Source organism: Eurosta solidaginis, chromosome 4, assembly GCF_040869045.1.
Source record: "Eurosta solidaginis isolate ZX-2024a chromosome 4, ASM4086904v1, whole genome shotgun sequence".
NCBI lineage: Eukaryota > Metazoa > Arthropoda > Insecta > Diptera > Tephritidae > Eurosta > Eurosta solidaginis.
In genome coordinates this window covers 26,306,712-26,334,677 of record NC_090322.1, presented here as the reverse complement: position 1 = coordinate 26,334,677, position 27,966 = coordinate 26,306,712, and the positions used below count along the sequence as shown (strand labels likewise).

Here is a 27,966-nt window from a genome sequence, read left to right as displayed (position 1 = left end):
CCACTCGAACATAACAGAGAGGTTGGCGAAGCCCAACATCTTCCAAGGCGGATTAAGTTATTATTGCTCTTGGACAACACACAACCTGCGCAAAAGTCGATGAGGTTATCTAAAATGACGTCGAAAAAATCGAATACCGCGATGATGGTGGTATTGGTTCGTTTTTTAGCAAATGATTATTCGAATAGTAAAGGATGGTGTTCGAATAGTTTTATTCGGATAAACGAATACACAGTTCGAATGATTGTCATTTGAACTACATACAAATACCTATCGAATAAAAGTGATTATTATTCGAATAAGTTGTTTTCGAATAGTACCACCCTAATTATACACCCTTTGCAGCTATTAGCACCAAAAGCAGGGACAGAAAATAATAATTTTTTTTTCGGAGTCGAAAAATTCCTGGTCAAAAAATTGTCCTAGGTGAAAATGTTTGAGTTCCCAGGTATCCCTATAGCAATATCATGTCGAATCTTGCATCCTTTTTATTTTTCGAACTTTTTCCATAAAAGTCCACATATAAAAGTAAAATCTGTATTTTTATTTTTTTAGTCCGATAGAACTAGTTAAACTAGGACTTTTAAAAATAAAAGTCCGGAAATAAAAGTTAAACCCGGACTTTTATTTTTTAAGGCCAAAATAAAAATCCCGCTTGATAATAAAGAAACGGCTTATCACTTCATTTATTGCAAAAATAGTATTAGTACAATAAGATCTAGGATCTTTTATAGTACAACAAAAAGATAAATCGCAATGTAAACAAGTAAGGAAGGTTAAGTTCGGGTGTAACCGAACATTACATACTCAGTTGCGAGCTATGGTGACAGCATAAGGGAAAATAAACATGTAGGAAAATGAACCGAGGGAAACCCTGGAATGTGCTTGTATGACATGTGTATCAAATGAAAGGCATTAAAGAGTATTTTATGAGGGAGTGGGCCATAGTTCTATAGGTGGACGCCATTTAGGGATATAGCCATAAAGGTGGATCAGGGTTGACTCTAGAATGCGTTTGTACGATATGGGTATCAAATTAAAGGTATTAATGAGGGTTTTAAAAGGGAGTTTGGTTGTTGTATAGGTGGTCGCCTTTTCGAGATATCGCCATAAAGGTGGACCAGGGGTGACTATAATGCGTTTGTACGATATGGGTATCAAATGAAAGGTGTTAATGAGTATTTTAAAAGGGAGTAATCCTTAGTTCCATAGGTGGACGCCGTTTCGAGATATCGCCACAAAGGTGGACCAGGGGCGACCCTAGAATTTGTTTGTACAATATGGGCATCAAACGAATGGTGTTAATGAGTATTTTAAAAGGGAGTGGGCCTTAGTTCTATAGGTGGATGCCGTTTCGAAATATCGCCATAAATGTGGACCAGGGGTGACTCTAGAATGTGTTTGTACGATATGGGTATCAAATTAAAGGTATTAATGAGGGTTTTAAAAGGGAGTGGTGGTTGTTGTATAGGTGGTCGCCTTTTCCAGATATCGCCATAAAGGTGGACCAGGGGTGACTCTAGAATGCGTTTGTACGATATGGGTATCAAATGAAAGGTGTTAATGAGTATTTTAAAAGGGAGTAATCCTTAGTTCCATAGGTGGACGCCGTTTCGAGATATCGCCATAAAGGTGGACCAGGGGTGACCCTAGAATTTGTTTGCACAATATGGGCATCAAACGAAAGGTGTTAATGAGTATTTTAAAAGGGAGTGGGCCTTAGTTCTATAAGTGGACGCCGTTTCGAAATATCGCCATAAAGGTGGACCAGGGGTGACCCTAGAATTTGTTTGTACAATATGGGCATCAAACGAATGGTGTTAATGAGTATTTTAAAAGGGAGTGGGCCTTAGTTCTATAGGTGGATGCCGTTTCGAAATATCGCCATAAAGGTGGACCAGGGGTAACTCTAGAATGTGTTTGTACGATATGGGTATCAAATTAAAGGTATTAATGAGGGTTTTAAAAGGGAGTGGTGGTTGTTGTATAGGTGGTCGCCTTTTCGAGATATCGCCATAAAGGTGGACCAGGGGTGACCCTAGAATTTGTTTGTACAATATGGGTATCAAAAGAAAGGTGTTAATGAGCATTTTAAAAGGGAGTAATCCTTAGTTCCATAGGTGGACGCCGTATCGAGATATCGCCATAAAGGTGGACCAGGGGTGACCCTAGAATTTGTTTGCACAATATGGGCATCAAACGAATGGTGTTAATAAGTATTTTAAAAGGGAGTGGGCCTAAGTTCTATAAGTGGACGCCGTTTCGAAATATCGCCATAAAGGTGGACCAGGGGTGACTCTAGAATGTGTTTGTGCAATATGGGTATCAAACGAAAGGAGTTAATGAGTATTTTAAAAGGTAGTGGGCCTTGGTTCTATAGGTGGACGCCTTTTCGAGGTATCGCAATAAAGGTGGACCAGGGGTGACTGTAGACTTTGTTTGCACGATATGGGTATCAAATGAAAGGTGTTAATGCGTATTTTTAAAAGGGAGTGGGCCTTAGTTCTATAGGTGGACGCCTTTTCGAGATATCGCCATAAAGGTGGACCAGGGGTGACTCTAGAATGAGTTTGTACGATATGGGTATCAAATTAAAGGTATTAATGAGAGTTTTAAAAGGGAGTGGTGGTAGTTGTATATGTGAAGGCGTTTTCCAGATATCGACCAAAATGTGGACCAGGGTGACCCAGAACATCATCTGCTGGATACCGCTAATTTATTTATATATGTAATACCTGCCAAGATTTTAAGTGTTTTTTATTTCGCCCTGCAGAACTTTTTCATTTTCTTCTACTTAATATGGTAGGTGTCACAACCATTTTATAAAGTTTTTTCTAAAGTTGTATTTCGCGTCAATAAAACAATCCAATTACCTTACCATGTTTCATCCCTTTTTTCGTATTTGGTATAGAATTACGGCATTTTTTTCATTTTTCGTAATTTTCAATATCGAAAAAGTGGGCGTGGTCATAGTCGGATTTCGTTCATTTTTCATACCAAGATAAAGTGAGTTCAAGTAAGCACGTGAACTAAGTTCATTAAAGATATGTCGATTTTTGCTCAAGTTATCGGGTTAACGGCCATGCGGAAGGACAGACGGACGACTGTGTATAAAAACTGGGCATGGCATCAACCGATTTCGCCCATTTTCACAGAAAACAGTTAACGTCATAAAATCTATGCCCCTACCAAATTTCAAAAGGATTGGTTAATTTTTGTTCGACTTATGGCGTTAAAAGTATCCTAGACAAATTAAATGAAAAAGGGCGGAGCCACGCCCATTTTGAAATTTTCTTTTATTTTTGTATTTTGTTGCACCATATCATTACTGGAGTTGAATGTTGACATAATTTACTTATATACTGTAAAGATATTAAATTTTTTGTTAAAATTTTACTTAAAAAAATTTTTTTTTAAAAGTGGGCGTGGTCCTTCTCCGATTTTGGTAATTTTTATTAAGCGTACATATAGTAATAGGAGTAACGTTCCTGCCAAATTTCATAATGATATCTTCAACGACTGCCAAATTACAGCTTGCAAAAGTTTTAAATTACCTTCTTTTAAAAGTGGGCGGTGCCACGCCCATTGTCCAAAATTTTACTAATATTCTATTCTGCGTCATAAGTTCAACTCATCTACCAAGTTTCGTCGCTGTATCGGTCTTTTGTAATGAATTATCGCACTTTTTCGGTTTTTCGAAATTTTCGATATCGAAAAAGTGGGCGTGGTTATAGTCCATTATCGTTCATTTTAAATAGCGATCTGAGATGAGTGCTCAGGAACCTTCATACCAAATTTCATCAAGATACCTCAAAATTTACTCAAGTTATCGTGTTAACGGACGGACGGACGGACGGACGGACATGGCTCAATCAAATTTTTTTTCGATCCTGATTATTTTGATATATGGAAGTCTATATCTATCTCGATTCCTTTATATATGTACAACCAACCGTTATCCAATCAAACTTAATATACTCTGTGAGCTCTGCTCAACTGAGTATAAAAGGAACAAAAGTCATAACAGAGGGTTATGTAGGTTAAATAATCACATCAAACATAGAGAATAATCGTAATTTACTAGTATCTAAAATAAACAAATAATTAAATTCAATAACAAAACATTGTATACACTCATACATATTGATGGCGAAAACTCAAGAAGTATAATGGTTTCAACTAAAATGAGCATACAGAACATTTTTAAAGTTGCTTTTATTTAGACTACTACGTACGGATACTGGAATAGAGTTCCATAGGCGAATGGCATTGACAAAGAATAGCCGTCCAGATGTTAGATAGTTATAAGTTGGTACTATTAGATCGTTGATTCGAGCAGACCTGGGGAATATTAGCTTATCATATAGGTAACTAGGCTCCTTATATATGATAAGTTGACAAAGGAAAATGCTGTTCCTAGCTTTCAGATATTCGAAGATTTCACAGCCCAGTAGACGCGCTCTCCAGCTGGATATATGATCAAATCTGGCTAAGCCGAATACATAACGTGTAACATGATTAAATGCTACATCAATTTTATGAGCAGACTGGGAGCTCAGTTTACTGTACACTAGCTCAGAGTAGCAAATGATCGGCATAATCAATTGAATTGCAAGTTTTCTTCTAACATTGACCGGAGTATAAATAGCAGACATTCGTAAGTTTCTTAAGATATAGTATACTTTCTTAACCGCCGAATTTACATGATCATCACAGGACAGCGTCGTGTTAATAACAAAACCAAGATTAGTCACCTTTGAAACGAGTTTGAGACATTTACTGGCAACGCGCAAGGGCGGAATACTTGAGAAACTTATTCGTTTTTTAGATATAGGCAACACGTATGATTTCTCCCTGTTCATGCATAAGTCATTTTTCCTAGCCCATTCAAATATGGATGTTAAGTCATTATTCAATCTTGAGCATAAATCGTTTGTCCCCTCATGATTTCCCGACAAATATAGTTGGACATCATCAGCATATGCATGCATATGAGCATGCTGGCATGCATTAAATATGTCATTAATAAACATACTAAAAAGTAGTGGACCCAAGATAGAGCCTTGGGGTACCCCTGCCAATAGTGGTTTTAGACCTGAAGTTTCGGAGCCGACTTTGACAAGCTGGGATCTACCCGTCAGATAACTTCGCATGAGCCGCACTGCGGAGTCATCAAAACCAAAATATTTTTTAAATTTTAAGCACAGCAGGTCATTGTTCACAGAGTCGAAGGCTTTTGAGAAGTCAAGCAGGCATAATAAAGTCAACTGGTTTTTGTCAAAGGGTGCCCTGATGTCGTCTAAAATTTTTATGATAGCCGTGGAGCAACTGTGCTTTGATCGGAAGCCTGACTGGAATGTTGATAGCAGACTATGTTTGCAAACATGGTCTTGAATTTGTTCCGACAACAATATCTCAAAGACTTTCGAGAGTGCTGGCAAAATGCTGATAGGCCGAAAGTCACTAGGACAATCTGCAAACTTAGTTTTTGCAATGGGTATAACCGTGGCAATCTTTCACATATCAGGGAAGTAGGAGGAGGTAATACTGTGGTTGATAATATGCGTCAATGTAGGAAGAATGTACGGGGCAATTATTTTAACAAATTTGAGCGGTATATAAAAAATAAAAATCCGAAAATAATTTTTATCTTGATCCAAATATATTTAAAGTCCAAAATTAATAGTTTTGCATAGACTTATATTATAATAGGAATAACAGTTTCAGTCCCTGATCAAAAGAAAATAAATAGCATAAAACACAAATTAAAATAATATATACTAAAATTAAATAAACCATTTTGAATAAGAAATAGATAAGTGTAAAAACACAGTAAAAAATATTTTAAACTAAAAGCAAAATTGAAAATACTCACGATTAATCGCTGTTAGACCAAAGGTGATGCGCTTGAGAGATTCACACATACTACTACAAAAAAAGTTGCACTTGCATTCAAAGCTCTGCCGCTGGCGTTATGCACCACCGCCATAGACAAATCATACGGAATATTGATGTACAATTCCACTTCTGTTTTAACTTAACCATAACAACGATTCATGTTCAATGTTATTTTTCAATATTCTTGGTAAAGATAGTGGTGAGTGGTAAAGTCAGTGGTCACCAAACCAATGCAGTAGCATTTCATGGTAAGCAACATTAGTGCGTCGCTGTAAAAAACACTGGAAAGTTCCCTCTCTCTTCCGCTCGCCACACTGATTGGTTTATAGTGCGCATGGAAGAGGAGCAAAGTTGAATGTGAAAAAGTAGCGAATGAATTTGTTGGCAGCACTGACCTGAATAAATTGATTTTTTCTTAAATGTAGCTTTTCTATTCTGTGTCAACCAATAAATAAAGAGTATCAAGTTTTGTTTTTTTTATATTTTTATTAAAACTTCATTTATTACTTGACTGCATCCGAAAGTTGTATGCTAAAACTCCATCCAAACAATACTTTACAGGGCTCCTTTATTGTTGTTAAGACTTAATATATTTTAAATGTTAGTAAATGAATGTTGACACGATGAAATGGCTAAAACAAAAAATGTATGAAAATAAAAAATAAAATGTTAGTAAATGAATGATAACATGATGAAATGGCCAAAACAAAAAATTTATGATAGTAAAAAATTTAAACGAAGAAATCAATACATAAATAAAGCAAAAAACTAAAAAAGTAATAAGCCAGCTACTTCTTAGTAAATAAATTGTCACACTATGGAATACAAAAAAAAAAATAAAACGTTATAAAAAGATAGTAAAGAGACAAAAAAAAAAATTTAACAATTTTTGTTAATACCCTGCAAAAATCGTTGAATCATGTGGTCCACTGGAGTACTTACCATTGTACTCCACTGTAATGCAGCAATGGACCAAGTCATGTTTCTACACGAACATATTGTAAGCCGATCATTGCTCGTTTTTAACGATTGTAATTACTACACGATGTTTATTGGACTGTGGGTACTCCTTGGATTACTCTGATGTAATGCGGAGCTGGAGTATATGGTCCCGTCCTAGGACATCGCAATGTTAATTGGATCATATTTTTTGTATGAATTGTGGTTAATTTTGGAACACTCGGTTGGTCCATAGCGAGTACTCCATACATGCATGCATGGAGTACTCGCGATTTTTGCAGGGTAAGTTCAATTTTTGCTTAAAATAAAAATTAACCAAAATACACAAATTTGAGAGCAAACAAGAACAATAAAAAACATTATAATTGAAAAAACTAATGCAAAATTATAATAATTAAAAAAGCAAAAACAATAAATATATACACAAATTTATGGTAAATTATGAAAACATTTGTAATAATAAAATAAATTGTTAAAAGCTTGCAGTGCACGGCTTAAGAAAAATATATATAATAAATGGAGAAAAGTTTATGAAATGAAACAAAAAAATAAATAAAAAATGGGTTTAGAACGAACAAAAAAAATAAAAAATTTTAAGCTAGCTGGTTTGGTTTATTAAGTAAAAATTCCCAAAACATTAAAAAAAAAATGCAAAACCAATTTCGTTTAGTTATTTTTAAGAAAAAAATTAAAAGTATAAGTTAGGTTAATTTTTATTTTTGCAACTTTTTCAATGATTCAATTCGTTTTTAATATTATTTTATATACATGTACACATTTGTGTATACAAATTTTGCTTTAATAGCTTTGTTATGGACACCCGGAAATCTAAGTACAAAAATTTTCCAAATTTTGTTATTCCGAGCGAAAAATATGTTGAATTAAATTAATATTTTGCAAAAAACTGAACTAGCAAGGACAAGGCGATAGCTGTTTTTTTATACCTTGTAAATCACTTCAAAACCTTGTTGTTGTTGTTGTAGCAATGCTCGCCCCACCTAATAGCCGCGACCGATCACAAATTGTCATCAATATCCTCTAACGGGAGTCCAAGGAAACTTGCCGTTTCAACAGGGGTGGACCATAAGGAAAGGGGCAATTGAAGAGATGGTTGGTGTCATGTGGGGACACATTGCAAGCGGGGCATACATTTTGTATGTCGGGGTTTATTCTGGATAGGTAAGAGTTTAACCTGTTACAGTATCCAGAACGAAGTTGAGCAAGAGTGACACGCGTTTCCCTGGGGAGTATGCGTTCCTCTTCCGCAAGTTTTGGATAGTTTTCGTTAAGTACTGGATTCACCGGGCAATTCCCGGCATAAAGGTCCGACGCCTGTTTATGGAGTTCACCAAGGACCTGCTTGTGTTTTTTCACTTCATACGGCTGGGTTCTCAGGTGCCGTATTTCCTGAAAATGCTTACGGAGATGACTCCTTAAGCCCCTGGCGGTGCTGGTTCATCAATCAGATGTCTGTTGGGATGCCCAGGTTTCTGGGTATTCAACAGGAACTGTTTGGTCAGCATCTCATTTCTCTCCCTGATGGGGAGTATTCTCGCCTCATTATGCAGATGGTGTTCTGGGGACATAAGAAGACAGCCCGTGGCGATTCTGAGAGCAGTATTTTGGGCAGGCCTGTAGTTTCTTCCCGTGGGTGATTTTTAGGCTTGGCGACCATATGGGTGAAGCGTAGCACGTAATCGGCTGGCTAATTGCTTTGTAAGTAGTCATGAGCGTATCTTTATCTTTTCCCCAAGTACTGCCAGCGAGGGATTTGAGGATTTTGTTACGGCTCTGAATTCTCGGAACAATTGCGGCTGCGTGCTCACCAAAATGTAGATCCTGATCAAACGTCACACCCAAGATTTTGGGGTGTCGGACAGTCGGTAGCGTAGTGCCATCGACGTGGATGTTCAAAATGGTCGACATTTGGGGCATCCATGTTGTAAATAAGGTCGCGGAAGATTTAGTCGGTGATAATGGCAGGTTTCGCGATGTGAAAAAACTGGAGAAATCAGGGAGGTAGCCGTTTATTTTATTGCATAGCGCATCGATCTTTGGGCCTGGGCCTGTGGCCATTATTGTGCAGTCATCAGCGTAGGAAACGATTGTGACTCCTTCCGGTGGTGAAGGTAGCTTAGATATGTAGAAATTAAACAAAAGTGGGGATAGGACACCACCCTGTGCCACCCCCTGTTTAATTCTCCTTGGTTTTGATGTTTCGTTTCTAAATTGCACAGATGCCTGCCGACCACCCAGATAATTTGCGGTCCACCTTTTAAGACATGGGGGAAGGGTAGACCCTTCCAGGTCCTGCAGTAACGAGCCATGGTTGACCGTATCAAAAGCTTTTAATAGGTCTAGCGCTACGAGTACTGTTCTATGGTGGGGGTATTGATTTAAACCGCAATTTATCTGGGTGCTAATGGCATTCAGCGCGGTGGTAGTGCTATGGAGTGTTCTGAAGCCATGCTGATAAGGGGCTAGCTGCAAATTTGCTTGGAAATAAACTTCAAAACCTTCCCTCACGGCAGTGAAACTCGAACCCACACTTCTGCGATGATTGTACAGATGACAAACACATTCAGCCAAAGACATGTCTTTGTTGTAGTACAACTTTTCCAAATTGTCTTCTTTGCATAAATTTATTCTTTGTACAGTACAGACTTTGTATGTTAGCTTGTACCAAAGCTACGCTTTGTTGTTGGCGGGTCATTTTAAGAACTGGTTTGCTTATTAAGCGGGGAGTACCCTCCATTGTTGGGAATCCCACTCGCGTGAAGAAAGGCTTTGAAGGTATAATCGAAACAGAAAATAAATAATATATAAAATATTTTTATATTTCTTTTATATATTCAACAAAGCGAAATTGTACACGTAAAAATTAACGAATTTTAAAACAAAAGGAGTTGGAAGAGAAAGTTCAACAGCACAATGAGCAGTTGTGGCCACTAATTAAAAGTATTTCGGACCAGCTTGCTAAGGTGGAGAGTAAGCTTACCAAACGTATTGAGGCGGATATAACTTCGCTTGCTGCTACGGTCGCTGACTCGTCTGCCCTGATTGCTGTATTGGAAGCTAATGCGCAGAAAACAGAGGAGGATCTTGCGTTAATGAAAGGTCATTTGGAGGATGTATTAGAGAGTGCTGCGCCTGATATTGCGGCGGATGCCGTTGTTTTCGGAATTCCGTTCGGTGAGGGTGAAAACTTAAAAAGTATTTTCAACCAGGTCTGCCTCTCAATTGAGTTTATGGCTCCGCAGATCAGGGATATTTTCCGCACTAAGGCGTCAAGTACTACACTGAACAGTGCAGTCATAATAAAATTTCACTCTCCTCTTGACCGCAATCGTACCCTGCGAGCCCTTAGAGAACATCGCAAGAAAATCAAATCTGTGACTCCTTTGCGTCCAATCGGCATTGAGGGGTCCTTTCATATATACGAGAGCCTCACTAGGGAGAATAGACTTTTACTGCAAGAGGCCATTAAGCTGCGACATAAAGGAAGCCTAGTATCGGTATTTACTATGAGAGGTATGGTACATGTAAGAGCGGACAGGTCAACAAACAGCCCACCACTAAATTAAGGATTGTTGATGATTTGCAGCAGTTTCGCTAGAGTTGTATTTAATATAGTAATGGTATGTTGTCGTTTCTGTTTTGTATATATATATATTGTAAGTGTAGTTAAACTCAGTCACTGTGTGGTATCTTTACTTCGGTTTATTTGTAATTATCTTGGGGTTGCTTTTAACTTACGCTATATAAATGATTCTAAACAGTGGAATGAATAGCATTGGTGAAAATAGTCTTGCACTTTTAAATATCATGTGCAGTAGACAAAAAGGATTTAATGTTGTACATTTTAATGCACGAAGTCTTAATTATGAGAAAATGGATCTGGTTAGGAGAACCTTTGAGCGGTCGTCTGTGAATGTTATTTGCGTATCTGAGACCTGGTTTAGACATGACTTAAGAGACGCACACTTTGAAATAGAGGGCTATAAATTATATCGAAATGATAGACTTAATAGAAAGGGTGGAGGAGTGGCGGTGTACTGCAAATCTCATCTGAAGGCTCGCATAGTTTCCCATTCTGTTGAGAGTACAACTGAGTTTGTACTTATTGAAGTGTCTAGTTCTGCGTCAAAAATCCTTGTGTCATGCGTGTATAATCCTAATAGGTGTTCTAGTGTAAGTGATTTTTGTAGCATGCTATCTGCTTTCACAGTTGACTTTGATAATATCGTTGTGTGTGGTGACTTTAATGTTAATATGTTATGTCGTGACATGTATAGTTCCCGTCTGTTGGACGATGTGTCTGGTGTTGGTCTTTCGTTAGTTAACTCATCAGTACCAACAAGGTTCGCGAATAACTGTTGTCCTAGTCTGCTTGATTATTTCTTTGTCACCGATCCGTCCTCCGTTTTAAAATTTGACCAAATATCTTATCTCTGACCATGATTTAATTTTTTGTTCGTTTGATTTTGACTTTGGCCAGCATAATTCATTTCCTGTTACATATAGCTTCCCTGACTATCGCTCGCTTAACCTTAACAGCTTGACTGGTGACATATCTCGTGTTTACTGGGCCGATTGCTGGAGTTTATCTAATGTGAACGATAAACTCAAATTTTTAAATGAAACGGTACTCACTCTTTACTATGCCCATGTACCAATGCGTTGTTTTCAAAGAAAATCGTCCTCGTGCCCATGGTTCAACACAATTGTTCGTACTATGATTAAAAAACGCAACAAGGCCTATGCAGTGTGGAAAAAGAATCGGATAGATTTGAACTGGCATACCTATAAGAATGTTCGAAATGAAACTACTGCCGTTATCAAACGTGAAAAACGCAAGTATTTTGATAAAATGTTAAATTCCGAGCTGCCAAATAATGTCCTCTGGCGTAATTTAAGAAACCTTCGTGTGCATGCTAAAGATAATTCAAATTGTTCCCTTAAACCTGATGAGCTCAATGATGTATTTGTAAATCGTACTTTCTCACCCAGCGCCAACACTTCCCAGCACATACCCTATCCACCTGCATCGGCTCAGCAATTTGAATTTTTTGCCGTCTCGGAGATTGATGTTGCAAGATGTGTTTGTAAGATCCGCTCAAACGCGATTGGTGCTGATGGAATCCCGCTAAAATTTCTAAAAATAATTCTTCCTCATATTTTGCCAACCCTAACACATATCATCAACCATTGTATTACAACTTCGTGCTTCCCTGATGCATGGAAGCTTGCAATCATTCTTCCGGTAGCTAAAAATAGAAGTGCTAGTAGTCCGTCTGATTTTCGTCCCATAAGCATCCTTCCCGCTCTATCGAAGACCCTTGAGTCCCTGTTATCTGAACAAATCCACTCGCATATAACTGTATACAAATTGCTTTCACCGATGCAGTCGGGGTTTAGATCTAAGCACAGCTGCGCCACAGCTGTTATAAAAATTCTGGATGACATACGTCTATCCTATGACAAAAATCAATTAACATTGTTGTGTATGCTCGATTTTTCAAAGGCATTTGAATCAGTTAACCATAGTTTGCTATGTATGAAGCTGAAAGCCTACTTCGGATTTAGTGACTCTGCGGTAAAATTAATGATGAGCTACTTGGGGGGTAGAGCGCAGCGTGTTAAGGTTGGATCGGAAATATCTGACATTAGTCCATTGCTCGCTGGTGTACCCCAAGGTTCTATATTGGGACCGCTATTATTTTGTCTATTTATAAACGACATCTTCAGCTCCTGCCAGCATGCGCAGATACATGCCTACGCAGATGATATCCAGATCTATATGTCAGCGATGCAGGGGCAAGCCTCTGAACTTTGTGCCAAGTTTAACAGTGACCTGTCATCCTTATCCCATTGGGCATCTACGAATATCCTTGCTCTTAACAGTGCTAAATCGTATGTACTTCCGATTTCAAAAAAGCATATTAACTTTCAGGATCTACCAAATCTTTACATTAATGTTAACTGTCTGAAATATGTTTCTAAAGCGACGAATCTGGGCTTCGTCATAAATTCTAATCTGTCCTGTGTTGATCACGTTAATTCTGTCATCAGTAAAGTTTACTATACCCTACGAAATTTAAGAGTTTTGGCGGCCTTTACCCCGCTAGAAATAAGAAGAAAGCTGGCTATACAATTAATATTGCCAAGTATTTGTTATGCGGAATGTGTATACAGCAAACTAGATTCCAAGTCTGCACACAAAATTGATGTAGCCTTCAATCATGTAACGCGATATGTTTTTGAATTAGCAAGATTTGACCATGTATCTGAATGGAGGACTCGTTTGTTGGGTTGTGAGGTCTCTGATTACCTTAGAGCGAGGAACTGCATTTTCCTTTATCGTATTATGGCAGATAAAGTGCCCAGTTACTTATATAACAAGTTGACTCTTTCGCAGTCTGCTCGCATATGTGACATAATTTTACCAAACTACAACTATTTGAACTCTGCAAGGCTATTCTTTGTCAATGCTATCCGCATATGGAACTCCATCCCGAACTCAATTCGCAATAGCTTAAGTAAAAGCAACTTTAAGTATGTTATATATTCGTTCTTTCGTCAATGAATGTCTTGATTTGAAACTGAGTTTACCTACATATCTTCTAGTCAATTATTATTATTATTATCTTAAGTATTCTGGTACCCAACTAGCAATTCTGTTTCCGAAAATGCTTTACTGTATATTTAGATATAACAGATTTTAATACTAAGTTCGTTTTTATTTTCCTAATTGTTTTTCGTAAGCGTTCGTAAGCGTTGGGAGCGAATATTTGCTAACGTTAAACTTTTCTTCTTTTTTTTCCTTTATGAATTGTAGTGAGCATATTCTGTTATGAATTTGTTTTGGTTTCCATCATATATTATTTTATATACCTTAAATATGTTAGGTTAATGTGTTAAATTTAAAACTTGAATGTTTTATTATTATCCTGTCATTTAATGTCTGTTGTACTATAAAAGATCATACATGATCTTATTGTACTAATATATATTTCTTTTAATAAATGAAAAATGAAATGAAAAGACAAAATCTTGCTTGGGTTATGCGCCTGGTAAATAAAAATTTTATATTTAACTTAAATATAAAAAAGTTGATATGGTAAATGTTTGGTTTTCTGCACCGCTGTTTTCAGCTTTTTATTAAATTATATATTTTTTTATTTCAGTTTCTTATATGAATATTGAATAAGAAATATGCATAAAAATAGTTTAGTTTTGCACAGTTTGCGCCACTTCTCATTTATTTTATACATTTTGCTGCTTTTTTCAAACTTTCTTAAAAAATAAAAAGCTTTTATAATCAACACAATTAAACTACATATATAAATAATACAAACTAAAACAAGCAATAGGGGAAACGAGAAAGAAAAAAAAAACGTTTTTTAATTAGAAAAAACAAATTCCGAGCGGGGTCGCCCGCCAAGTTGATTCAACCAGCTATTTGCGAACGAACAACGATTTTTAAGATCGAAATGATTAACGCAAATAACAGAGAATTTTAAGCAATACTTTTCAATATACAAAATAATGTGCAATAATTTTCCGAAAAATCCAGATTTTAATATTCAAAATCAACAAAAAACGTACATTAGAAATGGGCGTTATTTAACCAAACCCGAAGTGCAATTTTATGGCCGCAATTGTGCTCTCTTTATATAAATAATATCAAATTATATATATGCATTAAAGCGCATTTCATAAACATTCCTTTTTTAATTTATTTATTTTAAATAAAAATAAAAAATAAAAATTCTGCAGTACTTTGAATAAATTGCAATTAACAATTATTACAATATTTACGTTTCGTCCTTTATGCATTTTTGTTTCTTATCGAATACTAATTACAAATACTTGCTTAGACGCTAACATTGTATTTGACTTAATTTTTTTTGAGATGAAATCACTACACTTCGAATAGTACAAGTTTAAAAACAAAAAAATTGCTAAATTAAACAACTTTCAATATTTTTTTTTACCTAATAACTTAAAAAATATTAATCCTTTTGCTTGACTATTAAACAAGAGCGGCAATATGAAGCGAAGAAATTTATTTGATATCCTTGCCTCCAGTTCCACTTTTCGTTTTGTGTGTTTTTTTTCTCGCTTCCAAATTCTGCAGTCTCAGTGCCTTCTTCAAACTAGTTATCGACTCAAATTATTTATATAGAGCGCATGCAGCTCTGTGCGTGGTGTGTTCTCAAAGAGAGCGGCACGATTCTGACCTTCACCTTTCTTCACCCAATGACCGTAGACGCGGAAGGCACAGCCATCAATGACCTGTAAGAGAGAAAGATAGTGGAAAGCAATGAGGCAAACGTGTGTAAAGGCATGTATAATGAAATTGAAATTAAAGGATTTAAAATTAAAAATAAACTTTGAATATAACGAATTAATAAAAATAAAACAACAGCCAAGGCGAATTCAGTACCAGGTGGTGTTACCCCATCAGCTGCTAGCTTCTTCCTGATAATTTCCAATCAACGCAAGGCGAATTCAGTAACAGGTGTTGTTATCCCAACAGCTGATTGCTTCTTCTTGATTATTTTCCATACAGCGCCTTGTACTTTAATATGTCAGTTAATCGAAATCAATTAAAATTTTCTTTTCACTTGACATCCTTCTGCACGGCGAATTGGTTGAATTCGTTTTGCCACCGCCTGGTATGGATTCGTCTTGCAACGCTTTGTTACAGCAAGATGTAGTTAATCGAAATCAATACTAATTTTCTTTTGACTTCACATTCTTACACACGGCGAATTGGGTTGCATTCGCTTTGCCATCACCTTATAGAAATTATCTACCGCAAACTTCTATAGCATAGAATTCTTGAAGTGCGACCAACAGATGACATATTCCGTTTTCCTTTAATTAAATTTTGACACAACCATGAACCCGACCTCTGAGTCAGGGTCCGTAAATGGATTCCCTGTTTCCCAAAGAGTTATATGGACACCTCAAATTTCTATGAGATTCCGAGCTCATTCCTATGAGCTTTCTTATTACTTTCATATGTTCTCTCATGTTTCCGCTCAGAGATATTTTGAAGTCTCATGGCGTTTTCTTTTCTGAAAATAATGCCACCCCATTGTTTCTGCGTCTCTCTCTCACGAATTTGTGTATTCCTTTCACAAAAATTTGTCCACTGAGTATGAAAGGAGGCCTTATTATCCAAATAGATCCATTTTGCATAGCGCTAGGTGACCTAGTTCAAAAGTTAGAATCTAAGAGTGCAGAATTTTTTCCAAAAAAGCAAACGCCGTAAGTGCAGCATGTGTTGCTCTTTCTTTGTTAGAAAAGGGAAGCATGGTATTCCTACTAATTCACTAAGGCAGGGGATGTCTTAGGACGTCTGGCGACCCCAAGTTCCTCATGGAACTAGGAGGTGGGGCTGGATGGCCTAGAAGTTTTAATGTGGTCCTATAAATCGTTCCCGAGAGGGTCAGGCTAGTACCTTAATGGTGCTTTGTTACCGGAACATACCGGATCTATATCCAGCAAAGGACCATCAACACCGATTACACCCCCCCAAAACCTTCGGGAGTGTCTTTGTCGTTAATACAATAACAACAACGTCTTAGGGCCTCTTATGGCAATACAATCGGTCGATGCAGTTTGCTTAATTGTGCTATTGCTGTTCTTTGCGTGGTCTTCGGCCACCAAACTAAGAAAGCATAGGTAACCATTGGCTTCGCAAAAGTATTTAATGTCTAGTATACAATTTTGTGAGATAGCCCGCAATTTTTGTCATACAGGTGGAGCGCAGGCGAAAACTCTTATTGCTTTGTTTAAGGTAGCATCAAGATGATTATTCCACGTGAGGATTCTGTCCAGAAGTATTTTGCTTGCATTGTCACCCATGTATGGTTGAACCATCATTGTTCTGGCTTGGATAGTTTTCTTCCCCGTGTAAAAGGCACTAGGATAGTTTTGAAAGGATTGGTAGACAATCCGTTGGTATCACACCACCTTTCTATGCTGCACAGGACTTGTTGCATACGATAGGATATTATTGCACGTGCAATCCTGTGGTGCAGATAACTCAGTCATCTATATACCCTTGTGTGTGAATTCAATTTGATTTAAGCAACTGAAGGTGATAATCCATGACTAGGGTCCACAAAAGAAGAGAGATTACACCCCCTTGACGGCATCTTCTAGTGGTCACAATTGACTCAATTGTCCTTCACAGCTCAAGACTAACTAAGTAAGGCAGTAAATGTCAAAGTTTTGGAAATAAATAAAGACGTTTAGGTAAAACTAATACCAAAGTTGTTAAACAAATTTAAAATTACAAGTTCACCACTTCTCCATTTAATTTTATTTACTTACCTTACGCAACACCTTGACCCGATATGGATCGCGTATAGCCTCTTCAACGCGCAACGGTTCAGCGGTGTAGCGTAATCGTCGTATCCTTATCACTGCACGTATAACCAATATGGCATATTGGAATTTTTTGCGTGCGCTAAACCGATTTTGTTTACGCAGCTGATTTTGCAAAAAAAAAATCATCAACCAAGTAAAAGAGAAATAAAAGAGAAAACATAATTAATTGTTAAAAGAATTATTACACATGAAGTATTTTAATTTCAATAAAAGGTTAGATGTGACTAAATATCGTAAAAGAAACAAATGTGTGAGTATGTAAATATGCATTGGAAAATTTTAAAAAAATTTAAAATAAAATATAATTATTTTCAGGATTTTTTTTTGCTTTTGTTTTCAAATACATACAAAACAATTTAAAAGGTTTTGTTATAACTAAAAATATTAAAATAAATTTTTACAGCTTAAGGCTGCTTCCAATTTCCCAATACAATTTTTATTTTTCTACTAAAATGACTGCAGTCGAAACTCAAAAAGGTTCAAAATTATTAACAAAAAAATATATTACGAATATATATATATTATTTTATTAATTTTTTCTTTAATTGGTAACTTTTAAGTTTTTAATATCAACTTGCTTAATTTTTTGAAGACAAGTTTTCGAACGAGTTTTTAGCAATTTGAGGAATTTTTTTTCAAACTTAATTTCCAATTTAAGTGTTTTTCTAACCGTGTAGAAAGTTTTGGAGCTCAAGAAAAAACCCCTAACAACAATTTCGATTAATGGGAAATATAAAAAAATATTTTTAAAGAGTACGTTATATTTTTTTATTTTTTTTTTTGATTTCTTAATTTTCACCTTTCAAATTTAAATGAGATTAATTTATTTATGAAAAAAATTATTTTCTTTTTTTCAAATCAATTGTTTTTTACATTTTGTAGACTCAAAAAAATTCTCAAACTGTTTTTTTTTAATTTTCTTTCAAATTAAAATGAGATCAATTTATTTATCAAATAAAAATATTTACTTTTTTCATATCTATTGTTTTTTACACTTTGAAGGCTTATGTAAATAAAAATGTCTCAAAATGTTTTTTCTTTTTAATTTTTTAGCTTTTAATGGGAAATATAAAAAAATCCAAATGGTATATCATATTTTTTTTAATTTTTAAATTTTTCCTCTGAAATTTAAATGAGATCAATTTATTTATAAAAAAGAGGAAACTCTTTTCACAAATCTGTTAATTTTTTACATTTTGTAGGCTTAAAAAAAATGTTTGAAAATGTTTTTTGTTTAATTTTTTATCTTCTAATGGGAAATATAAGAAAAATTTTTCTAAATCTATATTTTTTTTTTTTAAATTTTTTAGTTTTCTCTTTCAAATGAGATTAATTTCCTCTTTTTTCAAATCTACAAAGTAAACGTTTTGCAGATTTTTAAACAAATTTCTCAAAATAATTTTTTTTAGCTTTTATTGGGAAATATAAAAAAAATTCTAATTAGTATATTATACTTTTTTTCCCCTTTTCAATTTAAATGAGATTAATTTATTTATAAAAGCTTTCTCTGTTTTTTTTTTTTAACTATTTCTTTGTTTTAGTTTTTGACCTTCAACTGCATATAATTGTTATTTGTTAGATTTTTGTGTTTATAAATTATTGTTATATAATAAAAAATCGTATGCAAGCAATGGACGGTGGGATAAGAGTATGTAAATCGAAAGTAGTAAATATAGCAAAAATTGTGTCAAAATTCCATTCATTTATAGCAGTTTTATAAAAAAAACAAGAATAGAACGCGCAAAACCAGCGAACCAAGAGCATTCGAGTTTTTTTTTTATTGCTATGCTATAATTATGTTATGTTGTGTATTATTATTAATTTTTCATATTTCAGCTTAGTTTTTAAGTATTAGTACAGGGTTATTTTTTTTTTTTTTTTTTTTGAGAAATATTTCAAAATATTTTTTGTAATAAAAATTACTGCATTACGTTATATAAATATGCAAAACTATAACTTATTTTTATTATTTATCAAAAATATATGTACATTAGTAATTTATTTAATTTCTAGTTTGACATTTCTAGTACTTGTTGTTGGTACTCACAAGCAAATTCTCATTGCCACAACACCAACAGATTGTAAGACATTTTGCTGCTGTTTTTAAATGCTTACAAGCACTAGGACACTAAATTTTCACATACACAAATATATGTACATACATACATACATGCATACAATAGTATATATGTATTATACATATGGTTGTGTTGGTAATTAGTATGTTTGTGGCGGTGTATTGTGACGGACGCACACAAAACGAGTACACACAAAATGCATAGAAAGTAAACGAAAAAAAAAACAATTAAAAATGTAAACAAAAATTTAAAAATCAAATATTTTATTTATTCAATGCTTTTCATTTCTCTCAGTGTACTTGATATTTACAGGCGCACGCTTTGTGTGAATGCACACATACACGCGCGAACACACATGCACGTTATTTGCTCTTCTAAGGCCCACTTGCAGAACGGCAAGTTATCTTTTAGCTCAGAGTTAATTTGAAAAATGTGTCAAAAATGTATGAGTTTAACTCCTCGTGTCAGGTTAACTCTGAGTTAAAAAGATATTTTTCCGTTCTGCCAGTGGGCCTAACTCACCAAGCAGCCGAATGTTAACTGCCTAGCTACCAGCAGCGGTGGGACAGGCTTTAATAGGAAAGGCGGGAATTAGGTCGCTTATTGAAGAGTCGTTATGTGAAGTTCCGAGGAAGTTTGCCAGGCACTGAATTTGTAGTTTTCAGACTTTGAAGCCAAACCGCCTTGTATTCGATCCATTCGATCTATATGGCGGAACTTAAACGGCAACAATTTCAATACCTACGGGCGTTGCCGGACAGCTACACTCTAGCGAGAAAGTTCGAATCGGTTGGGTCACATGCCGCATTCGTGAGAAAATCCAGCCAAAGCGCTACTACAAGTGCGTGGACTTCGATCATAAAACGAGGAACTGCACTCGCACAAGCGACGTAAAGGAGCATGCTTTAAACACGAGGCTGAGGGTCATAAGGCCAAAGCATTTAAAAATACGCCGAAATGCTCACTGTGTACTTGAAGGGGGGCTAGTAGCATTAATTATTCCTGTGGGGAGAAACCACTCCCCGGTATACAAAGAAGCGCAAGATCTATTGTAGCCAAGCGATTTGTACGGGGGAAAGTCGGTAAACTGGCTACCAGATACCAGCAGAAAGGCAGAAATATGGCCATACGTATAATCTGCGTTGTATGTAGACAGCATACTAAGAGAAACGGGTTTGTGTGCGGCATGATAGCAGATATATACGTATATAGCAGCCACATACCACCAAGTACCTCGCTGGAGATTTTTGAAGAAGTCGGAAAGTCCGAAAGATTTTCCTAGACGCGACCACGAGGCAGTGGTTTATCATAGCATCCTATCGACTTCAATACGTCGATATCAAGTGCAGGTCACAAAGATCTTCACAGAAAGGGAGAGCTCTGATCGAAGTATTTACCTGCCTCGATGTAGTTCTACTAAACAAAGATGGCCAACATACCTTCTCCAGTAACGGCTTCGGTTCCATTATCGATGTAACCTTTATTAGCTTCAATCTCTACAGACTATGTGAGTGGAAGTTCAGTTAATGCTACACTCAAAGTAATCATTTCGCAATTATTTTTGATATCAATTTTAGAAGGGGGAGGCAGGCTTAACACGAAATCTGTATCAAAAAGCCGGGGTTGGAATATCAATACATTCGATGCAGACACATTCAAGGTAATGCTGCCAGCAACTCTGCACATAGGTAGCGCGCACCACATTGCTATAAAGTAATGTTCGAAATCAAGGCAGCCTGTGGCTAGTTGTTGGCTAGAAAATCAAAGAGCAACTAGCAAATCTCTACGTGTTGGTGGAATGGCAGCATACAATCCTTAAGGAAAAGTGCCTCAAGGCCAGACGGCGCTTTCAAAGATCAATAGGAAGAGTGCAGAGCTATAGTGAAAGATGCGCGTCACGCCCTGAAGTCTGCAATAAAGGCGAGCAAGCGACGATCGGTGGGGTACAGCCTACAAAGTTGTCCTAAAAAAGTTAAAACATAATGGGGAAACGATCTCTACATACCCACCCTTTCTTAAGAGTGTGGTCGAGGACTAATTCGGTGAATGACGACTATTTTCAAATTAAGAGCTTTGAGCTATGCGTGCGTTTTAGTTGTAGTATTTAGAATGAATTTGATTATAAAAAATATATTCCGCGCTCAAGGGTTAAATTCTCAATAAAAAAGAAAGCAAAACAAACTAATAAATGCAAGTTAAAAAAAAATTAACTATAAAAAAACTGAATGGCGTTAAAGGGTTTAAGGTAAACTTTTTTAATAATATACGGAAGCGCATGTTAGTTATTCGAATTAAAATAAAATTTACTTTCAAATATATATAAAAACATTCAAGCGATAAGGGGTTAATTTTGGACGTACAAATAAACAGTAAACTACTAATAAGAAAATAAAAAGTACAATAGGTGTATAACATAATAGAAATAAATAAATAAAAATAATAAACACGTTAAGATAATTTTTTTTATACAATATTTATGATTTATATGCTAATTATTAGCGACAAAGCTACTGAAAGCGATATCCAAATATGATAGGAGAGCAAAATGTAATAAAGAATGAAAATATTAAAAATTAATAAATTATACATATATTTTTTTTACTTAAAATAAAGGTGCATATATGAATAGTGTTTGATTTGAATGTTATTTATTTAATATTTTTTTCATTAACCAAACTTTAGCAAGGCAAATTCAGCACAAGGTGTGGTTATCCTAACAGCTGTTTGCTTCTTCTTGATTGTTTTCCATAAAACGCCTTGGTACAATAATATGTCCGTTAAACGAAATCTATGCAAATTTTCTTTTGACTTGACATTCTTCTTCACGGCGAATTGGGTTGAATTCGCTTTGCCATCACCTTCTATAGGTTCGCCTTGAATTTTAGATTACAAATAGCAAGGCGAATCTATACAATATGATGGCAAAGCGAATTCACACCAATTCGCCGTGCAAAAGAATGACAAGGCGAAAGAAAATTAGTATTGATTTCGATTAACTCACATCTTGTTGTACCAAGGCGTTGCTTGGAAATCATCAAGAAGAAGCAATCAGCTGATGGGAAAACACCACCTGGCACTGAATTCGCCTTGACAAATAGCAAAACATCCCAACAACCAAGCCAGTTAATTAAAAAAAAAAAAACCTTTTTCTTCAAAATACGACTAAGACTTTTTTTTGGTAAAAAGCGAATCAGCATTAAAAGCGTTATTTGCTATATAAATCTACAGTGCAGGGAGAAGTCAATATCAGGTAAATATTTTTTTCTACTATTTAAACGAAAAAATCTATTTGTAGGGAACTAGAGAGTTAAACAAAAATTTGTATAACAAATTTAAACGAGTAAATAAAGTGTGCAACTAACTAGGCGTAGCAGAAATTCATTATTTTCGAAAATTATAAGAATTTTCATATAAAAAATAAATTTTTTTATTTTAATTTTTCGTTTAAGCTCTTTCTTAAATTTGTTTTTTCTATTTTCTATTTTCATTTCATAATTTTTTTATTACAAAAAAAAAAAAAAAATAATAATAATATGAATGATAAAAAAATTAACTATAAACTTAAAAAAGTTAGCTTTCTAAATGTCAATTAAGAGATATTATAAAAATGAAAAATACTGATAACACAGGCCGACAAATTTTGGACCCAGAAATCAACCTATACACCGAAAGAAATGAGGCTAGTAAAATCAACAAATAAGGCTTGTTCTTCATGAACAAATTTGTTTAGTTATTTCAACAGAAGAAAAACTGTTGGTCTCATGCTAAAAATATTCGGTGAAAATTACAGATTCTCAATCAATCTAATTTATTTTCCTGTTAAAAAACATATTTTATTACTAATTTCAAGAGCAAGCAGCTGTAAATATTATGGAAATGCATCAGTTAATTTTAAAGAGAAACTTACGTCCACGTTTGTTTTTATGACTATCGTGCCACATAGATCTCTTTCATATCAACAGTCACTCCTATTCTAATGTTAACGGAAATCTGTTCTTTTAACATTTTTCATTGTTAGTTAACAGGGAAGAGCTAAGCGGCCAACGTGGTGTGATGGTAGCGTGCTACGCTTACCACACCGAAAATCGTGGGTTTAAGACCTGGAAATAGCAACATCAAAATCCTCAGAAAAAATTTGTTCAATTAGAAAAAAATGCGTAGTTGATTCAACAGCTATTTGCGATGTATAAAAGTTTACTGAAATACCGGATGAATTTACCCGTTATTCCTTTGATTTTACTAGCTTTTTTCTTTTAGTGGAAGAAGTCATTTAAAGTGAAATTCCATAGGCACGCGTTGACGTATGAGTACGTAGGCGTTTCTAAACGTTTTCGTGCGAAAAAACGGATCAATGCCTATAAAATTATTTGCAGTTTTCTGAACTTGAATTGCAACTTTCTGAATTTAAATTGGAATTACAAATATCTGAACTTGAATCGGAAATTCTTAACTTGAATGTTAACTTTCTGAGCTTACTTGAAAAGGTGTAGATTTGTTGGCATATATAAGTAATTTATTTATTGTTTAAGTTGCATTCCAGCTACGCCATATATGTACATTAGAGTGGCGCAAAATAAAAATAAAAAATACAACTTTTGTCTCAGCTTCTGCATGAAATTTGTCCTTGAAAAGAAAACAAAAATATTGTGAAACAAAATCTTATAAAAAAAACGATATAATCTACAGTGGTGGCCACATAAATAGAAGCTTTTCATATTTAGTCAGTATTCACATCTTTAAGCGTTTTCTTAATTTTCGAATAAAATAGAATGCTTTCTCTTTCCAATTTCATAAGAATTTCAAATTCAATAATTAAAATAAAATTCACAGCAATACAACGAGTGCCAAAAATTTGTCGTCAAAATTTTCAACTCATTATTAGTTTTTAGAATGTTCAAGTCGACCTTAACAATGTGAGAGTTTCAAAATGCTATCGCCTACCGTTTAGTTTTGCGATTTTTTTTTTGTGGAGGGTAGTGTTTGCATTTGCTACTTCAAAGTAGCAGTAGCGGCGAAAAAATGCTCTATTATTGCTCCGCCTCTGAACATGAGCAGAGCAGAGCCGTAGAATCAAAAGTGATTTTTGCATAACAATGTACAACAACAGAGCAAATAGCAATACATGTTTTTTCCTCTCACTCCACCTCAAATAGCATTTCGTTTGGGGTTTTTTTCCGATAGGAATGCTAATACTTTTAAATTATGCGGCTCTGCTTTATACTCTGTTCATGTTCAGAGCCTGAGCAATAGCAAAAGAGCTCCAAAGCAATATAGCATTTTCAAGCACTGGTTGAGGGTGCTTCCAATTTTCTCCCGCATAAAAAACAAATCTTATTTGGCTATCGTATGGAAGAAAATGAGCAACACCCTCCACAAAAAAAAAATTTAATTAAACGGGGTCGTTGTCGAAACTTGGACATTGTTAAGGTCGAAAGAATGAGGTACAAAATTTCGTATTCGAAAAAATTCTAGAAGCTCCTATTAAAAAATATATTTTGATGTTTGGCATTCCTTAAATTGCTGTGAATTTTGTTTTGAACTTTGACTCTTGGGAAATCCAAAAATTATATTTTACTTGTAAACTAAGAAAACAGGGCACGTAACACATTATACGATCACGTATCGTAAACTAATTTCACTCAAACGATAAAAATGAATCTATAAATGTTTTCGTAAAAATCATATATATTATTTCTAATTGCTGTTTTTATGTACGGGTCCCTTTTTCGCTCTTATTTGGAATCCAAATCTTTAAATAAAGTTTTGGTTGTAAAGATGGAAATTCGGCTATTAGCGAGCTTTGGGAAATTTTGGTCGTAGTACTTTTATTTAGCTATGTTTTATTAAAATAATTTATATTTATATTGGTTGCGCCAGATGCGCCAGGTCCGGCTCGTTATAATATATTATGAATCTAATAAATACTTATAGCCACAATTTCACGTATTAGCTCAATCCCAATCACAATTTCGAACTCGATTACGGATCGTTTAACACTATAACGGACCCAGTTAAAGGAAAAATCACTTATGAATACTGTCTGAAATTAAAAGATTTCTATTTATGGTGGCCTCCACTGTATATCACGAAAATGTTTGTTATGTACATATTAACTTGGGTCAATTTGTATGGACGAAAGTTAACCGATATCGCGCCATGGGTTTTTCGATAGGATTTGGGCTCAGAAAAAAAAGTTCCACTACGCGTACTCAAAAAAATAATTTTCGAGCCTGCGAAAAAAAAAATGGCGAAAGGGTCAATTTTTCGACCAAAACACTCCCCAAACCCAAAAAATATTTTGTATTTTTTTTTTTTTTTTTTTTTCAAAAAACGGTTGTAAAAACGTTGGCGATAACAGTTTTTTGAATAAAAAAAAATTTTTTTGGGGTTTTGGGGAGTGTTTTGGTCGAAAACTTGACCCTGCCATTTTTTTTCGCATACTCGAAAATTATTTTTTTGGGTATGCCTAGTGGAACTTTTTTTCCTGAGCCCAAATCCTATCGAAAAATTGATGGCGCGATATCGGTTAATAAATCGACCCAGTCTAGTACATATACATAATTATCAGAGAAGGTATATTTTTATTTCGTGCCACCCTAAAGTGCATAAGTAAAAAAAATGTTTCAACCAAAAACAAAAAAAAAAGTTTTTATTAGCCACAAACGCTTACTACGAATAGCTGGAAAAAAGCGAAATTAAACCGCCTAACCTGTGCGTAATAATTCAGAGATTCAACACAACAATGTGACAAACTATTCGTCAACGATGCAAATGTATCTGGTGGCGCTGCTGTCGCCGATGCTAACATCAAACCCTGCCGTGGTGTTGCTTTTGTAGAATGAGGTGAAGTGGATGAGGTTATGAATTTCGTAGAACATGAGGTGAAAGAAGTGGTGGATGTTGTTGATGAGCTCACACCTTTTAATGAATATGTGTCATGTTGTTGTAATTGTTGATGTTCTTGCATTACTTGCTCATCTATTGGCGGCATTTGATTATTTTGACAATAAGACAAATAGGTTTCTAAATGCGAATGATGATGATGATGCGGAAACGGAAGCGGGTAATGAGAGTATTGATGATTTATATTACGATGATCGCAGAATTGCGTTGTTGGCACCTGTTCTTCGTAGGATTCTTGAAGTTGCAAAAAATCTTTTTGTTGTTGTTGTTTTTGTTGTTGTAGCTGCTGCTGTTGTTGGTGTGGTTGCCCCTGCATTGTTGTCGCATTGCAAATACTGTTAATATCTTTTGTGGTTGTTGTTGTCGTTAGGAATGTATTCGAACCAGCCGTGGTACTCATAAACATACTATGATTATTATCATTACTTTGATAATTACTTTGGCTATAATTATTATTACTATTATACTCTTCAGGTAATCTTGTAAAATTTGAAGTAGACGTCATCATCATATTTTTGTAATCGCAAGCGGTTGATGTGGAAGGAGTATTCTTATAAAAACTACCATAATTATTTGTTTGATTATTTAAGTACATATTTGTCATGCTATTGCGATTATTGTTGTTGTTGTTGCTTGCGTGCTGGTTATTGTTGTAGCCATAACTTGTCTGAGTTCTATTAAAACTTTTATTATAAAATAATTGATTTCCATTGCTCTGGGTATTGCGTATATTTTGTGATTTCAGCTGATAAGTGGTGCGACCGTCAGTAGACGGTTCAGGACATAACACCTAAAAATAAACGTAAACAAAAAGTGGGAGACACAAAGAGAAAGTGGAAAAAATAAAAAAAATATGAGGGCAGGAAAGGGCGTGAAAAGGAGAGGAAAACGGTTGAATTGGTTAACAATTAGAATATGTGCGTACAGATAAAAAAAAAAAAATTAAAAAATTGTATTTCATTTAAGTTTTAGATAAGAGCAGATAAACGCACAAATTGCTCAGTTCTTTTCCAGTTTTTTGATGGCTAAGCACATTTTTTGCTCAGATTTGGGTAAATTTTTAAATTTTTTTCCCATAAATAAAATAAAATAAAAAAATAAAATAAACCAAAAACTTAAATGAACAAATTATAAAATTGTGAGTTTACAACCCAAATTTAAAACTAAAGAGAATTTGGAAAATAAAAAAAATATGTAAATTTGTTTTCACATTAAAAAAATATAGAAATAATAAAAAATAAAAATAATGTAAAACATTCAAAAAAATTTGCTCTAATACAAAATATATGTTTGTACATATTTAATTAGCAAGCCAAGCTAATTTTGATTTATACAACTTTTTGTTTATTGATATTAAATAAAAATGTATAAATTTGCACACGTCGATTGTTACTAGGACATGTTTCTGTATTTTACTTCTTCATCAGCTATGTAGGTTTTCGGGAGCTGAGTTTTGAACTCGAAATTTCAAACATTCATACTTCACACTGGTGTAAAAGCCTCTATGCACTCAGCCATATGAATTCCCCGCTCCCTGCTTTGTTATTATATGTTTTAAATCCAAATCACGTGGAATAATTTTAGGCTCGTTCAACGGAACTTTATCAGTGGATTTTCTAGCCGTAGTAAACATCGAGGTGTGCAAATTTATAATTTTGCTCGTATATCAATGCATACAAACTAAATAAATATAAAATAACAAAAAAACAAAACAAAAAAT

General features: G+C 34.8%; 1 protein-coding gene across 25 annotated transcripts in view; it reads right to left on the bottom strand.

Annotated features, from left to right (window-relative positions):
• Positions 1-6,386: 6,386 nt before the first annotated feature.
• PhKgamma (phosphorylase kinase gamma) overlaps positions 6,387-27,966 on the bottom strand; it is a 119,258-nt gene continuing 97,678 nt past the window's right edge. For 21 of the 25 annotated variants that reach the window (XM_067780891.1, XM_067780893.1, XM_067780871.1 and 18 more), the window contains 3 exons: positions 26,053-27,036; positions 17,209-17,367; positions 13,986-15,156 (listed from right to left, as the gene is read on the bottom strand). In XM_067780891.1, coding sequence (XP_067636992.1) covers positions 15,022-15,156; positions 17,209-17,367; positions 26,053-27,036 — 1,278 coding nt within the window. In that variant the 3' untranslated portion in view covers positions 13,986-15,021. Of the gene's footprint in view, positions 6,531-13,985; positions 15,157-17,208; positions 17,368-26,052; positions 27,037-27,966 lie in introns of those variants that run through there. The other 4 variants (XM_067780897.1, XM_067780896.1, XR_010952369.1 and 1 more) reach the window with 3 other exon arrangements.